Source organism: Coturnix japonica, chromosome 5 (genome assembly GCF_054131305.1).
Source record: "Coturnix japonica strain WE chromosome 5, WE-NBRP24, whole genome shotgun sequence".
Taxonomy (NCBI): Eukaryota; Metazoa; Chordata; class Aves; order Galliformes; family Phasianidae; genus Coturnix; species Coturnix japonica.
This window is the reverse complement of record NC_140667.1, coordinates 46,416,520-46,437,795: the sequence shown is the minus strand read 5'-3', so window position 1 is coordinate 46,437,795 and position 21,276 is coordinate 46,416,520. Positions and strand designations below refer to the sequence as shown.

Here is a 21,276-nt window from a genome sequence, read left to right as displayed (position 1 = left end):
CCCAGTGTGTGCGTATCAGTGGCATGATTCAGCTACAAACAAAGCTGCCTATGAGAACTTGACTTTGTTCAATAAGAGACACCGGTTTTCAGGCTAATTACATAGGGTCAGAGCGTGACAACCAATATAAAATGACAGCAAAACAGTTTTAAAACAAGCAAACCTATGTTTTCTTCAGATAGTTAAAATAATTACTCAGGAAGTTCCAACTTACACAAACAGAAGAAAGTAGATAACTTTTCTATTGAAATGTGTGTTGTGGGATGTGGAGCTCTTTTTGTCAAAAAGAAAACACCTTATTTAGAGATAAATCTGCTAAATAACCTTATTTTACTTCAGGACCATCAGTTTAAAAAGAGTTAGCATCTAGAAACAAGAAAAAGAGAAGTTAAAGCCTGTATACCAACACAGAATTAAGCCACCTCAAATGTGAAGCCTACTCTTCAAGCTGGGAATAGCCAATGAGATGATATGTGCAGGTGTTGCTGCTCTATTTGCTGTGTCATCTTTTCTGTTAGCAGGCAGAGGGGAGGGGTAGCTTAGTGGTGTGGCAAATGCATGCATTGGAAACAGGTGTGGGAAAGACACCTTTGGGTGGAGAAATGTGAGTATTTCTGTGGAAGAGAGGAGTAATAAATCTTGTCTCAGAGCTGTTCTTTAGGCCGTGCCCTCATTGGGGCAAAAGGTTTTTTTATTACTTAACTTTATTCTTCTTGTTGTTACTATTACTCTGAAAGCTGCTAGCTGTCATGCTGGAGGTGAGCATGACCTCTACTCCAGTTTATGTAAGAGCAACATTTGATGGTACTCTGCACAAAGCCAGCAATTGTGCTCCACCTATTGAGGAAAACAATTAACCTGCCTAATGCGTGTTAAAACTTTCTCTGAGCTACTTGATTTCTTAATATTCAGAATCCCTGAGCAGGTACAGGAAATTGCTGGTGAACAGAAGGCTATGGCTTGGAGTACCTGGCCTTATGAAGCGTGTTTGATTTGCCATAAAGCGCAGTGAGTATGGTGGATTTGTAGAGTTCAGGCAGTCATTATGATATACTTTACAAGGACCATTATTCCCAGGTGATGCTAAAATCTACCCTCCTTTTCCTTTGTGGACGAATTTTCTGCCTGTTTGCACTTTAATAGGGTGCTATAAAACCAAAGGTGCCAAATGGTCAGAACTGGATAATGCTTCCGTCAATTGTAGGAGATAATCTAAAGCTGGTGTTTCTTGTTTGTCTGGCATCCACCATTACTCTTAAACTAGTATAATTTGTTCTGTTTGCTACTGAAATGTAAAGGATGAAAATCTACCCTCAAAGAGAGAAGCCAGCTCACTGAAGTCAGAAAAGCTTTTTGTTCTTCTCATGTGGTAGGGCTGAAACTATTGCAATAGCTACATGAAGGCATTGCCTGCAAAGAAACTTTCTATGCATCACTGACCATAAAATGTAGTACTAGCCTGTTGGATAAGCATTTAGGGATGAAGTCATATTTGCTTTGTTTACAACAGCATGGGCTGCCCAATAATTTGTTTAAATTTATAGTCACCATGAGAATTCCTGAGTAGGAAGTGACAAATAAGTGTCATCACTTTCAAAAAATCTTTGGCCTCTTCACTGGTACCCTCAATTAAAAACATTAGAGCCAAATACAGATTTAAGCTGAGATACTGATGGATCTGCTCTCTGAACAACTCAGTCGTCACTTATAAAAATGTCTAACAACCTCACTTGGATTAACAGTCCATTAACTGCAGCTCTGTGGGTGAACATCAGCCTCACGTTAGAGCAGTGGTGCATTGTGCTCACAGAGAGCTGACCTGTAAAAGCAAATTGCTTACTGTCCTGCCTCTGCTCTGGGCAAAGCTTCTTACCTTTATATGGTACTCCTTCCACTCAACCTGCATTGTTCAAGAGACTAAATTCAGACCACTCAAGGGGAAAACATACATATAAAGTGCTGAAAAACCTAAGACCTAGAGTTGTATAGCAGACATGATGGGCTTTTTGTTTTGTCTTGGGGTTTTTTTAGCCTATATGTTTGTTTTTTAGCTTGTACATTTTCACACAACTGTGCTACCAAGCAATCTCAGTTCAACGCAAATAAAAGGAGAGATGATTGCATTGCTAATGTAATCAAGCAAAAAAAATTAGCTGAAAAATATTTGTTTTATGTTTTCAGGGTTGTTTTTTTCTTCTTGGTGGAGTCACCATCCCTGGCAGTGTTCAAGAAGCACCTGGACAGGGAGTTAGGAGATACAGAATCACAGAATTATCAAGGTTGGAAAAGACCCAGAAGATCATATAGTCCAACCATCACCAATACTTCCCAGCTAGATCATATTCCTCAACACAACATTCAAACGTTTCTTGAAAACTCCCGTGGTTGGTGACTCCACCACCTCCATGGGCAGTGCATTCCAATACCTGACCACCCTTTCTGAGAAGTAATATTTCCTAATGTTCAGCCTGAATCTCCCCTGGCGCAGCTTAAAACCATTCCCTTTAGTTCTATCATCGATTACACGAGAGAAGAGGCCAACCCCCAGCTCACTACAACCCCCCTTCAGGAAGTTAGAGAGCAGTAAGGTCTCCCCTAAGCCTCCTCTTCTCCAGGCTGAACAATCCCAGCTCCCTCAGCCTCTCCTCATATGTCCTGTGCTCCAGACCCCTCACCAGCTTTGTAGCCCTCCTCTGAATGCATTCCAGGGCCTCAATGTCTTTCTTGCAGTGAGGGCCCAAAAATACGGTTTAGTGGTTTTCTGTAGGTATGGTAAAAGGAGGATGGCTGGACTAGATGATCTTGTAGGTCCTTTCCAACCTTGTGATTCTATAACTCTTTGTTTTGTTTTTTGCTTCTTGCAACGGTGACAGGCATTTCTAAGGATGAGTAAGGAGGGAGTTGGAGAGATCCTCTTGGATCAGGAACAAAAGGGCATAAGATTGTCTCCTGGTTGTGGAGCTGCTCCCAACAGGATGTGGTCAGTGGAAGGTGCACTTCAAGGAACAGTGAGAGTGGAGGGCAGACAGCAGCTCAGGTACTGACTTGTACAAAATTGCAGTGGGAACAAAAGCAGCGCTTTAATTTGGAGCTGTGTGTGGAGAAACATCTCTTTGTAACACAGGTGACCTCTCCCTGTGAATCAGAGGCTGGTGAGGAGTCAGGCAAAGGACTTGCTAAGCTTCGGACTTCATTGCCAAGGACACAGCACGATTCTCTATGCCAGGGTCCCAGGAACGTGACCTAGCCGAGGGCTGGATGCTGCTGGGGCATCTCATGCCGGAGATGCGTCCCAGGCGTTGGTCACCTTTGTGTCACTGCAGTCTCTCCAATCTGGGAGGAGCTCTCATGCCCTAAATCGCATCCCACTTCAGTCTGAGGCACCAGCTTTACAGAATCTGGACTCCCCTCGTTTACCCAACGCCTTGCCTCAAAGAGCGTGCCCACGGACTGCAGCACTGCTTCCCCCGAGGGCACCTCGGGAGGTGGTGGCAGCAGCGATCCTGCCGCACCTCCGTGCCCTGCAGCCAACCTCCCTCCTCTCACACCTCTCGAGCCGCCTCCGAGCACCCGGCACCGCCCCTCCGCCGGCGCGGGGCTATAAATGAGGGCTGCTCGGAGCGGGGTACAGTCCTGGAGCCATGGGGAATCGTGTCACCCGCGGGGACTTCGAGTGGGTCTATACCGAGCAGCCTCACACGCAGCGCAGGAAGGAGATCCTGGGTACGTCGGGGGGCTGCTCCACACGAGCTCACAGTGCTGCGGGGTGGGCTGGGCGATGCGGGTACCGCACCTGTGGCTGCGTGCTTCCTTCGGTTCACATCTGCTTCTGCACGGACATCCCATGTACGTGCCGGAAGGCCGTGGGGAATCCCTTTTTCTCCTGTAGCATTTCATCTCTACTCCTATACGATGATATATGAACCTCTCCTATATGATACGTGGTCTATATGATCCTCACGAGTTTCTTTTAAGCTGTGTTGACAGTTTCCACTTCCAGTTCAGCTTGCTGCATTACTCCAATTTACTCAGTTCAACACAGGGAAGGTCGGCTGGGGCTTCTCCTAAATGCATTTTTTTCTTAGTAACACAGCAAAACAAATAGGGAGGGCGCAGGTGGGCATTTGCTGGAGAACAGCAGAAAGCCCTGCTCTGATAACAGAGCTCCACTGCCTGTATTTTCATCGTGTACAGGTAGCATTTAATTGCGTAAAACCATGTAGGGTTGGGGAGGCTTTTGGGGACTTGGGATGTTCAGGGTTTTCAGAATTGTTACAGGATACAGTTGCATATTTCTTAAAATATACTTCAACTCTTCATCAATAAAGGAGATTTTTTATTATTTTTTTTTTCTTTTTCTTTTTCTTCCACCTAATCATTAGGACCAAGTTTTTAAGTTTCCTTTCTATGAAGGAAGAGGCTGAGCCTGTGGTAATCAGGTGCAGTTCCTCCACTCCTCCGCTCTCCCATGGATTAATCCAAGGATTACTCTAAATTACAAAAACATTTCCGGCATAGTTATGATGGCAGAATATCCTGCTCCGTGTTAAATTAAATATGGGAAAATAATAATTATTTTTTCCTCTGTAGCAATGATAGAGAGGCAAATTATGTTGTTATATAAAATAAAGCCTCTGGCTGTTGTGCTGCTGATCCTTTTGATTATGGGAACTCTGGGTGAGCTTTGAGCAGGAGTACGTGCTCCCACTTCTCTGGTGCTGCTGTGGCAATGGAAATGGAGATCCAGGAAAGCTGGGCACAACAGTCTCCATCTGACTGGGCAGAAGGGTCCTGACTACTGAAGTGTTGCCAAAAGTCATTAAAGTTATCATGCTATCCCATATGCTACTAGTATAAATCACTGCAACTATATTGCTTGAAGCTGAAGGTCAGAATCCCCCAGTACCTAGTGCCCTTACCAAAGGTCTGGTGTCTATTGGGTGGAGTGCTCCTCTTGAATCTTAAATGCACGAGTGTGTACCTAGAAATGCCCATGTAATTTACATTTCTGTATATAGCATTGCTTTAGGGTCAGAAGCATTCTTTGCTGATAAAGGAAGTACTTTCCTCCCAGTAGGTTAATGATTTAGTAGTTAAGCACCAAAGCTTGATTGTTTTCTGTTTTAGGCAGTAGCTTTTGGAAATGCTGATCTTACTCAGGTATAGCTACTTGATTTAAATGCAGATAAAAAAAATCCTATATTAGGAAAAAAGTACAGGGAAACTGACAAACACATCAGGCAGTTTCCTTTTGCAGAGGTGGTATTTTCTTATACTGGTGTTCCAGCATGTTTCTATAGAGTAGCTGACTTTCATGTCCTGGTTTGACTGTTAGCAGCCCTGGTGAATCTGAGACATGAGTTTCAAGTTCCAGTCTTTCAAGCTTTCTGGTTGCAGCAGTTACACTGATTCCTAGACAGCAGCCCCAGCAGATATAACCCAGGATTTATCTCTGAGGTAGATGGTTATCCATCAAGCAGCTCAGCTGTGTACTGCAACTGGACTGGCTGGAAGCTAACTTACAGCAGGACTGATGCAGTACGAACTACATCCCTCGTAGGCTCATCTAACTGTTACAATTATGCTAGCAAATAGACATTTTGTACCAGGGAGAGGCAGTACTTTTTCCTCTTTGTAGTATCTGCTTCTAAAATCCTAGCTTGTACTGCATAGGTACTAGCTGCTTCTTAGAAGAGAGTTCCTTAGCATCTTAAGATGATACTTCAGTCTTGGCCTTAAGCTCCTGTTAACTTTACCTGCATTATTTCAGTTTATTAAACTGAATTATTTCATTGCTTCCCTCTCACCTTCCTGTTTGTGAAAAGCCTGTTGCTGTCATGTACCAGAACTGAGATTTGTGTAGTGCCGTGGTAAACTGTGTTTGGGAAATAACTGGCTGAAAACTAACCTGATGGAAGGAAGTCTTACATCTGCCTAACCTTGCTGTAGAGTTGCACAACTGCTATTAGGGGTAGAGGCTGGGTAGGAAGTAGAAGGGATACTGATTTTTACTAGAATTAAGATGTTTACTTCACTGTAAGGAAGAATCTGCTAAGTTAAAGCACATACAGTACCTATGCAAGATCATCATGCTGTTGAAGCACTGAGTTTTGTGGGTTTTTCCTCAACTTCAGAGGAAAAAAATATAATCAGAATTTCTTACCAACATCTGAGCAACACCATAAGCATACAGTGAGCAGTCACTTCATCTGCAAACAGTCTTCCAGATACAAGCAATGAGTAATATATCATGGAATGGAAAGAATGAGATTTTGTTCTGATCCAACCCACAGCACAAACTCCATAAAATTACTTCAGGTTGGTCAGAAGAACGTCTCATTTCAGGATCCTTACAGAAGCATTTGTTTTCTGCCAAGGATGAGGGCTGAATCAGTGTTACTCGTGGTAGGACAGGAAAAACAAAATTAGATCTACCATTCAAGCATGGTTATATTACTTGGCTCCTCATCAAGTTATTTGGTAGGGAAATGGCACAGGTGTTTCATATGTACTTTATTCTGTAGGAGGACTGAGATGTTAATTTATCAGCAGTGGAGTGAGAAAACTCAAAATGAAAGTGCCTGAATCCATTTTCTTTTTGCATTTAGCCAATTTAGAAATGTATTAGTTTTCAGCCAAGAGGAAAGTTGCTCATTTGGAGATTAGTATTTCTTACAGCTGACTCTCACATTGCCTATTTAAACTGCATACTTAGGATAAGTCTGATGAACTGTACCTACTAAAACACGAAAGATACATATCTCAGTATATCAAAGCTCTGAATTGTATATGCTTCTGGCAAAGAAACAAGGAGCCTGTTTCCCCTTTATATTGCAGTATGTGGGCACAGCACTGTCACTGATGTGCAGGTTTTCTAAACAGTGCATTCAGAGCAGCTGCTGTCTCAGTGCTCATGCCAATTGCCTTTGGGGATCATATGTAATATAAATCACATGGGTAGAAAAAATCAGTGTTGTAGGTCCTCCTGCTCCTCTGCTGATGATGTATTAAGTGCAGCTGAAGGTTACAGTATAGTCTGTGTTGCATGAGTTTGTGCAAGGAAGCTGAGAGCACTCTCTTATCCATCCTATATCCTCTAACTTCCAGTCAACTACTAAACAAGCACAAACATCATAGCTGCTGTAGTAGTAATGCAGACACTGTTTCAGCCATTAGCACCATGCAGCGCTTTGCATCTGGTTAACACTGCTGGGTGACCCAGCAACCTTGAACCTAGCAGCACAAAACCACCTAGGAATTCATGGGTGGTAGGTTAAGGTTCCCTTCCATAATGGAAACATAAAAACTCTTAGTAATGAGCTGAGTCAGAAAGATTTCTTATCAGTTTACACACTGAAGGGGACAGAGAAAGCAGAATTTTGTTATGCCATCCTCTGCATGTGTTCTACTAGTGTCCTGGTACACAAATGGTTTGAATTCAGTACCACTTTAGATGGGCTGCGCTCTTTGAAAGTATATTCACAAGCTAAGCTACTAAAAAGCAAAATACTATGATTTCTGGTACAAGTATCAGCACCAGCATAAGGCAGGGTCAATATCTTATGCCTGATGTTTCTTACTGCCAGAGGGTCATGGCAATAGAACATAGTCTAGGATAGCAGTACCACAACCACTATGGTTTTTTTTTCTTCACTTCAATCAGTCCTTGGAAGTAGTGAAATTATTTCTGATAAGTTCTTTGTGATGCCAGGCTTAAACATCATTAGGAATATCAGTAATCACATAGAAAAAGTTGACTTACCTGACTGGTGATAGAGGCTCTAACACACTCCTCATCAGGAAGCAACATTCATCCAAGAGACATTTCCTTTTCAGAGGCTCATCCTTAAAATGAACCCAGGGAGACCCTGGGCCCACCCCTTCCAGTCACGTGGGAAGCACAGGTGAATCTCTTGCACCTGTGCTTCCTGGGCCAGCCACCCTCTTCATCAGGTGCTCAATAATCAGTTCAGGCTGTGACATAACATTTTCCCTACACCCTCTTTTTAACACATCTCCTAAAAATGTTATACTGACTTGTGTGCTAACTTTGGTTATACTTGATGCATTGAAATAAAAGATGAAAATATTTTCTTCCTCTTGCTACTACTAGCTTATGGATATGGGCACGGCTGATCCTTTAAAACTTCACCTCTGTGGTTCCAAACAGCTCCATCTCCTGCATGTGCCTAGATCTGGTGCCTACCAAAATGTGCTAACAAATCAATGAGAGATTCTGTTGCCCTTGCTGAAGGCCTATCTGGGTCTCAGCCATTGTTCTTCCATCCACACTGCTGCATCAATGGGAGTGCTGTTCTTTATATCTCTCCACTAGAGTTTTCTGTTGCTCTGAGATTATGGCATGCAGATACTGGAGCTGGTTGGACTGGGCAGAATTATTATCTCCAGCTGAATGCTGTACCAAAGTGTTTGCACTGCTTTTTCACCATGTGCTGACTTCAGAGGGAGAAGTCATGTTTATGCACTGCTGTACATCTACAGCAGTACCACTGCCCTCTTCGTGGCAGTCTGTTGGCTCCTCCTGGACAACTGGAAGTAGTGCATTTGTGTCTTTGTTTCAGGTGGGACCGAACTGTTTTCTTCAGAGTGTCTGCTATGTTTTGATTCTAAGAGAAAAACAACCTTGATAACAGTCAGATGTACGTAGTTGCTGCTAAGCAGTATTGTACAGAGTCAAAGCCAATCACAGAGTTGAGCCCAAGGAGCTGGGAGGGAACAGAATTAGAACAACTGACTTAACCTGGTCAAAGGGATATTCCATGCTATATAACATCAAGCAGAATGAAGGGGGTGGGTGGTTTTCTGTTGCTCAGAGGCAGCTGGGCATTAGTTGAGTGGTGGTGAGCGATTGCTTGTGCATCACTTGTTATATACATCTATACATATATGTATTCTATAATTATTATCCTCTTCTCTATCCTAGTAAACAGCTTTATCTCAACCCATGAGTTCTTTGTTTTTCTCATTTCTCTCCCCTATCTCATGGGGAGTGAATGAATGAATGTATGTAGCGCTCAGCCACCTGTCTGGTTAATCTGCAACAATGTGGATAACCCGTCCGCTGAAGGAGCTAACAGACCTTCCCAGCAAGCTGGAGGCTGGATCATATACTGAGGAGACATGAGAGTAGCTGGGACCCTCTTTGTCCTGTTGTACTCTAAGGGGTGAATCCATGTACCCTGTGGTCACATAACTTTGTGCTCTTTCTTTGTTCTTTTTTTTCAATTGTAAATGCTGTATCTTGACTTCCTCCAACTCCATTTAGCTTCACACATAAGCATTATATATTACTGCATTCATCAGGATGACTTCATCCAAGCTTAAGCATATCTCAATGAATATCACCAGCTGTGGGGCTTCAGCCTGCAATACTTTAAGTTCCACCTGTCAGCCTCCCCAGGGCTTCTCCTTCACAGAATGAGGAAGTGGTTATCAGCATTAATGATAAACAGACATGGTGTTTTGGCTTAACTATTACACAAATTTACTGTTGGATAGAAGTTAATCATGTGTTGAATTTAATATTAAACCCTACCACACTAGTTCATTGTTGTTACCTGTGATAAACGCAGCCCATGTGCAGTGCTGCTTGCAGACCATGCTGTTGCTGGTTAGAAGTTGCTGCTTTAAAATCTCTCATGCGAGATTATAAACTACAGTCCTCCTTAACTGCAACAGTAAATTGGTCCAAAACTTTCAATGTTCTCAAACTAAAACATACAGCATAGCTAAGAGGATATCCTGGCACTCTGTGTTAAAATTTGGTACCTATCCATTGGTATTGGGGAATGAGTTGTGGCATATTAGTGTTTCTGGTGCGAAAAAGTGAACTTTCAAAAGCTGCAAAAACTTGGACTACTTAGAGCTTTTTATTTAAAGCTTAGGCTGACTTCAGAGCGATGTGAACTTACTTACACTAGTTCTTTCCCACACCTAATGAAGATTGTGCCCCGTTGTATGATCATGGGAAAGAACTGAGAATATCCCTTTTCTCTCATCATCCACAGTACTTAATCTTTATCGTCTCTGGCCTCTGTCAAGCTCAGCTACAGGTGACCAACAGGCTGAAAACTGTTGGAATAGTTGAAGAGCAAGAGCACATATCGGCCTGCTTCCTTAAGTAGTGCTGGATCTATCTGAGCTACTGCAGATGTCTCAAGGTTCATTTCAATAAAAATCCTCCACTCAGTGCCTGGTACTGCTTTGCAAGGTCACATGAAGTGTATCATCTCCAGTGCTTGTTTGTAGTACATACAGCTGTGCAGATGCAAATTGTCATAGCCTTAAATGGTATAACAATGGCATTGGTATCGAAGCAATAGTCGGATGGAATTTAGTTTTCATAAAATACGCCTGTAAAACTCATAGGGACACGCTGTGTAACTTCAGGGTCAGAATGAGTGACTTGTCCTACAGTCTTATTTATGAAAGCTGTTGTTTATTGTGAATTGCAGAATATGAAGAAGAGAGGTCAGTAGGTGGATAAAGGCCATAAAATTGGAAAAACTAATATGAGAGTTCATAATGAAAGTTAGAGGTGGAAAGTTTGTAAGGAGACCTGAAGTAATGAACAGCTCCTAGAAGATAAGCTTCATTTCTGTGCATTTTCTTACAAATGAATGGCAAAAACAAACAAAGATCAGTAAGATGGTGCTGCATTTGCATGAGAGTCATTGGCAAGTCTAACTCACATGTCTATGATTCTATACCATGAGAAGCTGTTGTGGGATTGCCTGTGTGACTTTCATGCCTATTTCTGGTACATGACTTGAGAACAGGCTCAATGACTTGAGGACAGGCTCACAGCAGAATGTGAACAACAGCATCAAATTATGTATCTTACAGATTCCCAATAGTATTATTTACTTTCTAGCAATGCTAGTATTAGTAAAGACACATGCATGTTGAAAGCACTGGCAAACACTCAAACACTTACTTTTCCTTAATGCTGCAGTTGTCATATAATCAAAGAGTAAAACCAGGAGAGCCTGTTGTATGGCCTTCTTCCTCTGCTGGTATGTCTGAAACCAAAGAATGGAAAGGACTGCAAAGAAGGCATCTGTATCCCTTTTCTGTTGGAAATAGCATCTGGATGAGGCAAAAAGAAAGGGAAGTAAAAAAATGTGACAGCTTAAGTCTGATGGTCACTGACGTATTGATACTCGTCCTCATGAAGATAAATGGGGCTGCATGTTGACCATCGAGGTCAACATATGCACATACACATATATTGCACATGATGCTAGAAATGGGAACAAAGCCCATACATTAGTGAAACCTTTTCTGTAGTGGCTTTGGAATTTCCGTTTAATAAGATTAGGGCCTCAAACATAAGATGATAAAAATAAAGAGCACCAGCAGTGGTCATGTTTACCTTTTCATGAGTTAATGCGATTTTCTTTGCATCTTTTCCCTTTAGCAAAATATCCAGGAATCAAGGCTCTGATGGGACCGGATCCACATTTGAAATGGATTGTATCTGGAATGGTTTTCACGCAGTTTCTAGCATGCTATCTGGTGAAAGACTTATCTTGGAAATGGATTTTCTTCTGGGCTTATGCTTTTGGGGGTTGCATCAACCATTCATTGACCCTGGCCATCCACGATATTTCACACAACGTTGCCTTTGGGAACAAGCAGGCCAAGTGGAACCGATGGTTTGCAGTCTTTGCCAACTTGCCAGTTGGCGTCCCTTACTCTGCTTCCTTCAAGAAATACCACATAGACCACCATCGGTACCTCGGTGGGGACAGCCTGGATGTGGACATTCCCACAGATTTTGAAGGCTGGTTCTTCTGTACTCCACTTCGGAAACTGCTTTGGCTCTTCCTCCAACCTTTCTTCTACAGTCTGAGACCACTGTATGTGAACCCCAAAGCAATTACACAGATGGAAATTTTTAATGCCCTTGTGCAGTTTTCTGTAGATTCTATTATTTTCTACCTTTGGGGACTCAAACCTATTATTTACTTAATAGCAGGTACAATACTTTGCATGGGCTTACATCCCATATCTGGGCACTTCATAGCAGAACACTACATGTTCTTAAAAGGATATGAAACGTACTCTTATTATGGACCTCTGAACTGGCTCACCTTTAATGTAGGCTATCACATGGAGCACCATGATTTCCCCAGCATTCCCGGAAGCAAGTTGCCAATGGTAAGTACATCATAATCTCACGTGAACTGGTAGGATTTTGTTGTTATTTATTTATTTATTTACATTATATGATTCTTTAGCAATAGTCTGAATTTCCCTACTTCCTTCTTCTATCTGCTTTTGACTCTTCAGAGTGGAAAAGGCTCATCTAAAGCAAGACAGGAGGAAATCACTTGTCTAATGGTCAATCTATATATTAGCCATATTGCTAAATTAACATCAAACAAAAATCTTTCTATTTTTTGAGATGACAAAAATATTGGAGCATGCTTTAACCTGCTGAAAACAGTGGTAGAAAATAAATTCCTGCTCTCCATGACTTGTTTTAGCTCTGCTGCCCCACCCACTGAAACTGAGGCTGCCCGGCCTGTCATTGGGAAAATGCTGTGGCTTTACTCTTAAAATCAAATCTTTTTTTTTGTTTACATTTTATCAGTTGTGGGAATCAAATTTTCAAAGCCCAGGTGTCTAGGAATGGTTTTGAATCCACTGCCAGCTATGTAGTTGCTCTTCTGGATTTTAATACCAGAGTTCCACAGCAGCTGTGCTCACTTTGCCAAAGGGATGTGGCTACAGTGCATTAATCCTCTGGCATGGTTGGAAGGAAACATTGCCTGCTGAAAGCAACTGCTGGAACTTCCTTATGAGGAGGAGGCAGAGCTGAAGTTATGGTGCTGTGACCTCCACACTACTGTATGACTCAACTTTTATGATGGTGTACCCAAGAAAATTGAATTTGGGAACCCCATTTTATGAGTTGATGTTAGTGGTCCTTTCCAACCCTTGTGATTCTATGACTCTAAGATAGTCTAGTCCAAACACTGATTCATCAATAACCCATTTTCTTAATCATAGAAACAATGGGAGGAGGTTTGAAACAAGATATTTTCTTGTGCAGTAGAAGAGTGCAGAAAGCATGTATACCAAATGAGTGTATATTAGTTTCTTTATTTATTTTTAAACACCCTCCCCCCCTTGACTTCTGGAGCTCTCTTCTGAAGAAGTTGGCTGTTCCTGATGGGTTTCTGCCTTCACATTCTCCAGCTTTTCTTGTTGACACACCTGGTACCTGAGCTAGGAAGTGGGCTTAGCTTTAGTCTGAAATGTTCAGACTTGTTAGATAGGCTTAGATACTTAGCTTACTGAAATGTAAATACAAAAGCAGCAGGCTAGCTCTCATATCTCAGACAAGGGAGGCAAGTGATAAATTGAACTTGCTGGGATTGTTGCTCCAGACCTGAATGAAACCTGAAAACTTTTTCCCCACCCACATCACAAATAGTTTAGCCTAACTCCTCAAGGCAGTGAGCAGATGGAAGTGCCTGCACTCACTCCTCTGTAAAGAGGGTAGAATTATAAGCTGAATTTTATGAACTTGTCTTCATTTGTTTCTAGCTCTAGGGAACCTGAGACTTTCCCCGTTGGTAGAGGAGGTACCAGGTTTGTCATTCGTTGTTACGTGATAGAACAACATGGAAAATATTGAATCACTTGCAAATGAACAAGTGAAAAGTCTACTATGAGGTAGAACTTCTTTGTCAGAAGAGCTATTGCAGAAAATAGTGTGTCCCTTGAAATGAGTTGGCTGTTCTTCTCTGCAATTTGAGAAGTTCCTTGGAAGGAGAGGGGACAGGCTCTCTGGATAGTTGTAATATATGAAGGGGTAGAAATCTCCCTTGCTTGCCCCTGCTTGCCTGCCCAGCAGATTCTTCACTCAGTATCACTATTGTCTCTTTAGCACTCAAACTTATAATAGTTTAATTGTATTTAGTTTCAAATATTGGCAAATTTAAGTTGGGAAAAAGGTTTTTTCTTTGTTATTGCATGAATGAATGGAGAGGAGAATTAAGATCAGAAAATATCTTAAGCGTGGAAAGTAACTGGGTCTTCCATTTGCTTATCAGAAGAGTAAATTTTGTCCTTTATTACAGGTGTTTCATCCAGTATGTGCTTTCTGAGTAATATGTTTGCCACTGGAAAGACCTTTACCCTAGGACTGTGGCGTATTTGAAAGAGGAAGAATGAGACTGTGCCATAAGCTTATAGAGACTGCAAATGAGTGATGAGTGCACAGTAAAAACTTGTCCCACTAGTATAATGAGAGATTACACAAGAGAGATTTTAACATTATAATGAATTGTAACATTATAATTTAACATTATAATGAATTGTAACATTATAATTTAACATTATAATGAAGGACTTGCTCTAAAAACTATAGCCATAGACTTATGACTAGGTTAGCCTTTAAGTGAAGCTTTAAAACAACAAAATACCATGTTACTTACCAAAGGAGTAGGAAGATTGATTCTTCATTATCTGAAGGATTGAATACAGTTTTGATGAGAGGAAACACAGAACAAGGAGGAACTTGGTACTCTTCCTACAGACTACAGTAAAAACTGTAACATTACCAGAGGCAAACAAGTTATTCATTAAACTTGTGAAAGACATGGCATGAAACGAGATTTATTAGACAGACAGGACTGGAAAATGTGGTAGATGTACTTTGTTTGAATTGCAGATTTTCTTAACCCTGCGATGGCCAGGAAGGCTAGCTTGAGTTCTTCCTTCTTCCCCTATAGTCAAGGAGTTCAGAAGGAACTTCAGTGCTCTGCTTTCTAGCATTCCATACCTAATATTTTATCTTGTCATAAGGACCTCTAGCTTCTGTTTTGCCCCAGGACAAAGTCTGTAGCACCTGTGTCGTAATACTACAATACGGTATCTACTACTGTGGAATGCAATGGATGTCCTGTTGCTGTACTATAAAAGACCAGAAGCAAAATTTAAACCCCAAAGGTGTGATTTATTATCTACTACATTGATCTAATTGAAGAAAACTATCCACATACTATGTGCATGGTGCTTACTAACATGCAGAATTTAATCTTGGATTATCCTTTTGTAATTTCCATTCAAAAACTAGCAAATGCTTCCAAGCTGTGATCTGTAAGGAGGGAGGGAGGAGCTGAAGCAAATGGACCCTTTCCAATGCAATACGTAGAGCTTGGAATTGGGGAGCCAAGGATGGGATCAAGAAACACTGTGTTACAATACTGTCCTTTCTGAGATGATGGTAACACTGCTTGCTAAAACTGCTACCTGGAAAAACTGCCATCCGCAGGGCTTGTTCTGCAACCAGAATGCAACATGGAGGATGACTTTTCCAGTCTAAAGTACACTTAGCAGATGTATATCTGCTAAGATATATGTATATCTGTATATCAGATGTGTATCGGCTAAGATGTGTATCTCCATGGCAAAAGATAAATTTGTTTACCCTGTGTTTTGTTTTTTTTCTCCCATGCAATGGCAAAATGGAAAGAGGCACCAAACAAACTTCCATGTCCTTTCCATAAGAAAATCCTTCAGATTCACCTCCCTAACTGCATTTACTAAATTTTCCCTCTACACCTTCCTTTTATCAAAAACATTTTCTTGTGGCTTCTCTTCTCTCCCTGATTTTCATACACCTCACGTAGTTTTCTTGCCTGGAGTGCAGAGAACTTACAAAAGGTGCACATGCTGCCAGCCTTCCTGCACCAAGTGCTGCTGGGCATCAAGCCAAGCAGGAGCAAATAACCACTGTCCCAAGATGATCCAGGGTAACCGGCTCCTGAGCAAGCCCTCAGCCATCTCCTATTGTTTCCACACCTGGGTTTTATTCAAAATAAGACGCCACCAGACCCTGCAGGGAAGTGCCAAACCGATGTGCTTGGTGAGCAAGCAACTCCTCCATCACTTGGCCTCAGCGGTGACTTTCATTCGGCCAAGGAGCTTTCTGTCTGATCAACGCTTCCTCTCATCATCTGTTTCACTTACATTAAATTATTACTAACTGTGGTCACAGGAGCTGAGCAGGGATCTAAATTTACTTTTCTGTAGATCGTACCCAGTGCCTGGACATTACCCTTCTTGTAGATATTAACAAATGCTTCTAAAGGGAAATTCTATCTCAATCATGTTGAAAATGAATCACATCTGAAATACAGTCCATCGCTTTAAAGCAAGATGTAAGAAATTATTAGGAAACCAGAGTTATTCAGTGACAGATGGAACATAATCAGACCTGGACTGAATCTTCCACCTCCAACACAACCACCAGCACAAGGGATGCACCAAAGTGCCTAACAAGACTTGTGCCTTGCCCACCCCATGCCTCAGCATGCCAGGCTGTCTGCCAGGAAGCTCAGCTAGCAATGTAACCAGCATGAGCAGTACTGGCTTATGATTTAACTCCTGCTGTCATCCTTATCTTTCCACAAAGGGCTGTATTAAGACTACACCATCACACATCAGATGCGGCTGAGTGTTGCCTCCAGTCGGCAACTCATGCACAACTTAATTTTCACTGGAAGTCTTTACTGTCTTCCTCACAACTGGCTTTAAAATTGTGCAGTCTTTTTAAAAGGACAAGTCATGCTGCCCAGCAAGACATGCTGCTCTGGTACAGAGCCTTGTTTGTCAAGAAGGTGGAGATCTAATAAAACAATGCCCAGCTAGTTTTTTGTGAGATGTACAGTACCAGCTGCTCTGCTACGTGTGTTTTACAAAAGCAGAGCATCTGGCTGGAGCATGGACAACTCAGGACATCTCACAGTCCTTTGAGACTCTCAGGTGTGAAACCTTCTCATCCTACAAGCACCCCAACAGCGCACAACGCTTCTGTGATGGCAGCAGTTGTAAAACTCGAAGATTTATAACAGGAATAAAATAGTGTCAGACTGATAATCTACTGATGAACCTTGAGGCATTTCTAGCAAAGGGCAGAGGAGGAGGGACAACCCCGGGTTCTCCTCTGCCTGGAGAAGGAGGTCAAATTTATATCAGGGGAGTGGAATGGAGGAAAGACTAAGGAAGCACAGCCCAGGCTGTCCCTTCAGCATTTTCTCAATGGCTCATTCTCCCCTATCTGGAACCCTCTGCAGACAAGTATTAACAAGTGGCAAACACTGTTTTAAACACAGTGTGTTAAAGTCCTGGCAGTTAATGAAGTAGATTAGTCACCTCATTGCAGAATTCCTCCACCTTCCAAATGAGAGAGATTTGGTTCTGTCTGAAGGCAGAGATCCATTATGTGTTAAATCCTAACACTGTCAGGTAAAACTTGCGTAATAAATCTGCTAAGTATCTAAGTTAAGTATATCTCATTTGAACTTCAGAAATTCACAAGCAATAACAACTAACTTACGGCAGTGCTATCAGACCTAAAAAATAAGACCAAAGTACACTTGACACCATGCAGGTAAAGGAGCTTGTTCTCTCTTTTGCTCTTCCAGGTGAAGAAGATTGCTGCAGAATACTATGACAACCTCCCCTACCACCAGTCCTGGATCCGAGTCCTGTGGGACTTTGTATTTGATGACAGTATCAGTCCTTACTCAAGGGTGAAAAGAAAATGCAAACTGGCAAAAGAAAGCGAGTAGACCAGCTCCAGCTGCTGCACTGGCTGTTTGTTTGTCTGAATGGCTTAAGTGTGTTGCAGAAGAAGGATGTTTCATGTGCTCAGCATAGCATTGGTACGTGCTCCTTGGACGAAGAGGATGAGTGTCTGCACTGTTTAAGCTACTGATACTTTTTAATAAGGGATATTGTATGTAACCTTGAAAAACTGGACAAGTGCAAGATACACTCACATGAATCTTGGTCTAGACTTAGAATTAACTTCCTGTGACACATGCATCCAATTTGGAGCTTTGGCCTGGTCTGCAGTGAAGAATGTTTGGTGTGTGAATGGGCATGTTTGTGTGTAAGGTAGGACTGGTTTCTCTTCATGCCAAATTAGATGTAGATGCTTTGCATGCACAGGACCGTGGAAGCAGGGATGACTGGCATGCAGTAGCAAATGATACTCTCTAGAGAACATGAGGGTGCCTTCAACTCATAGCATTGCTTAAATATCTCATGTCTGACAATATCTGTTTGCAGTGATTTTGTATATGAAATGGAATACATACATATTTTTGTATATCTGAATCAATATTATGTTAGTCGCTGTTTGACCTCTATTTCAAGACTTTTTCCTAAGCCTTTTCTGAGCCATTTCTATTTTTAGTATCTGATGTTCAGCGCAACTTACTGGCAGAGCTGAACTGTGATGTGGAAAAACCCTTTCTTTATTCTTCAGCTCACTGATCAGCAATGTGACACACCACAGCTCATGTTGTGAGGAATGGCCGATCCTTTCCCACACTTACTTTCAACAGTATTCAGAATTCTGCATTCCCTCATACCTTTCACTACTAGAAGCCCCTCAGGGAGTGAAAGGCTTCTGGTTTAAACTGTTCCTTATAAGGGCTCTCACTATTTGTGATTCCCTTTCTTGGTCTTCTGTGTATTGTACCTATTTCTGTAATAGGAGTTAGGAGTAGCTATCAGTGAAGATACTGGAGATGTTATGGTGACATTTGTTCCAAAGCGCTTTCAGTGCAATTCTAACTTCAGTGGGAACTGACTCAGCAATCAGGAAGCTTGTGATACTCCAGCTATAAAAGCCATCACTAATGGTGATAAGGGGAATATAACCAGGCCATAGAGCTGGTGTTGTTTCTCTCCCTACATGCTGTATATTGCGCTATTGACATTGACCTAGTTCTGTCATTTCTAGCCTGTGGAACTGTTCCATCTTCCTGCCTCTCTTCTCCAACCACCACCAGCTTCTGGCTGCCCTCAATAACAGTGTTTCATCCTTAGTCACCACACTTTTCTCCATGCAGAATATACTGAACAATTTCTTGTGAGTTAGGAATTGAGATGTCATCTAACAACACCCCTGCTCACTGGAGAGCTGACTACTTACATCTATCCATACTAAATGGCTAAAAGAGAACAGATCTATAAAACTCCTCTTATAAACTGACAGTTTAATCCCTCTAGTGGTTTTGGCTTTGTTTTCTTCTAGAAATCCATATACATTATGAATGTGGAATAATAATTTCCTTTATGTTGGTCTCTCAAAGACCATTACTGGGCCTGGGATGCCCAGTCTCCCCAGTAAATACAGCTTTGTTCCTGCCTCCTACAGCACTGCATCCAGTGAGTCATACTGGTATGACCTTGTGGCAGTAGTTTGTCTCAGTCCTTCTGGCACTTCATGATCAGATATTGAGCTTCCAGTGTCCTTAGCAAGCTGTTTCACAACCCTCAGCCAATTTAGTAAGCAAACATAAGAACAATATTAAAGATCATTCTGACCATTGCATTACTCTTCTGTGGAAACTGACTCTTCTCTAACTCCCTTAGCTGCTCCACAATAGCATTAACCTACACAGTCTTGTGCCTATTAATAGCCAAGTGTGACATAGAAGCTACACTATAAACTGAGGGTAACAAAAGCTGTTGGCTGTTTCTCACCTGCATAGTAGCTGTGTTCCTACTCTGCTTTGTCACAGTCCGCCTGTTCTGCAGAGGGATTTGAAGATGTTGGAAGTCTTGGTACCTGCTGTGCTCTCAAGCAGCAAAACACCAGTTAAGAGCGTCACTGGTCTCCTGATGGGGCTGATCACAGCTGTTCTCTGCCCTTAGAACCTGACAGGTGCACTCAGAACTTCAGCAATCTGGGGTGGATTTATAGTGCTGAGTAAGCACCTGGAGATGGGATCAGGTGTCACTACCAGCCAAGCCTCCCTGTTCATCCTGTGCACCTTGGGACTCTGATCCCATTAAATGGCCCTGTGCAAACTTCAGTTAATTGTCTTAATCACAGGAGGCCTGCAAAGGAGGTTAAGAAAAGGTCATTTACAGTAGGTTGTTGGTGTTACCATAGGGCTGTGCTGACTGTAGGTGCAGTGCCACGCTCCAAAGTAAAACACAGATTGAGCTGGGGCCCAACTTTGTCAAGCATAAGAAAGGTTAACAGAGACTTTCACAGAATGGTTGTGACTATCTGTGAGGCAGCAGTTTAGAAAAGCGCTTGCTGTTGTCAGGTACGCCATCAAATGCTACAGGACAAGAGGTAAAGGCCTTAAGTTGCACCAGGAAAGGTTCCAGTTGAGTATTAGGTAAAGTTTCTTCTCAGAAAGAGTGGTACTGCATTGGCACAGGTTGCCCTGTGAGGTGGGTGACTGGGAGGTGGTCACTGTCCCTGCAAGAAGTATGGAAGTACGGCATTGAGGTGTATGGTTGGTGGGCGCTGTGGGGGTGGGTTGATGGTTGGACTAAACAATTTTAGAGGTCTTTTGCAATCTTAATTGTTCCATGAAACGGTTTCATAATTAAGAAACACATGAGCTATTGTATCGTATTTATACAGCAGACCATAATAAACTTCACTGATGTTTGGCTGTGTTATTCCTACCAGAAAGGCTCTTTCTCCTGGTCCTGGAACCATAGTGTTGTGTTTCACATCCATGCCTTTCTGCTTTAGTTCCTAAATAAACATCTTATCCCGCCATCTTTCTCTAGCCAGGTGGGAAGCCAGCACTAAACAGCTAGCAGATGTCAGGCTTGGACTGGAGATTGCCCTTCAATTAAGTTTAAATTTCCCTCTTTTATCTAGTATTTAGTTTACAGTGTAACTGGGGGGGGGGGGGGGGAACTGTATTCTAGAAGACAGATGGGGTGGCTTTGAAGATTGCTGAAGGACAACCTCAAACTCTCCCAGCCAAAGTAGATAAAAGTTTATAAGTAACCAGCAAGCCCGCCACACCCCTGCCTTCCTGGGCATCCTGCTGCTTGAAGGCAGTCATGCAGGATCATGGAATTGGGCAAGAAGGGAGCCCTGGCCCAAGCCCTGCTCCAACAGGGCCCCACAGCAGCCTCCAGGTCCCTGCCTGAGTGCTGAGAGAATGACCATGGTCCACAGGGCTCTGCAACAGCCCCCCAGGACCTGGTTTACAACATGATGCCATCAGGAAGGCCCAAAGCAAGAAGGAGGGCTCTGGAAATGCTGATTTCCACAGCTGAACTCCCATCACTTTGTGCCTTTTCCATAAAGCTGCCAAGGAGATTGTATGATGGCTGCTGCCTTGTAAATCCCACCAAACCAAGTCGAGCAGAAATTCTCAAGATTGAACTGGTGGAAAGAATGGTAGCAAAGAAAAGAACATGTGACCCAACAGGTAAGAGGGAGTGTGTGATGAAGTGCTCAGC

At 42.4% G+C, this 21,276-nt stretch overlaps 1 protein-coding gene and 1 long non-coding RNA gene across 2 annotated transcripts; one reads left to right on the top strand and one right to left on the bottom strand.

Moving 5' to 3' along the window:
* The first annotated feature begins 3,599 nt into the window (after positions 1 to 3,599).
* On the top strand, positions 3,600 to 18,162 carry DEGS2 (delta 4-desaturase, sphingolipid 2). Its single transcript, XM_015865527.3, has 3 exons — positions 3,600 to 3,723; positions 11,441 to 12,183; positions 17,466 to 18,162. The coding sequence occupies exons 1-3, from the start codon at positions 3,642 to 3,644 to the stop codon at positions 17,610 to 17,612; spliced, it is 972 nt and encodes a 323-aa protein (XP_015721013.2). The 5' UTR covers positions 3,600 to 3,641; the 3' UTR covers positions 17,613 to 18,162.
* Positions 10,954 to 14,589, bottom strand: LOC107315310 (uncharacterized). Its single transcript, XR_001555861.3, has 2 exons — positions 14,472 to 14,589; positions 10,954 to 11,109 (listed from the first exon to the last, which is right to left on the bottom strand). It is a non-coding gene; the product is annotated as an uncharacterized LOC107315310 (long non-coding RNA).
* Positions 18,163 to 21,276: the final 3,114 nt, after the last annotated feature.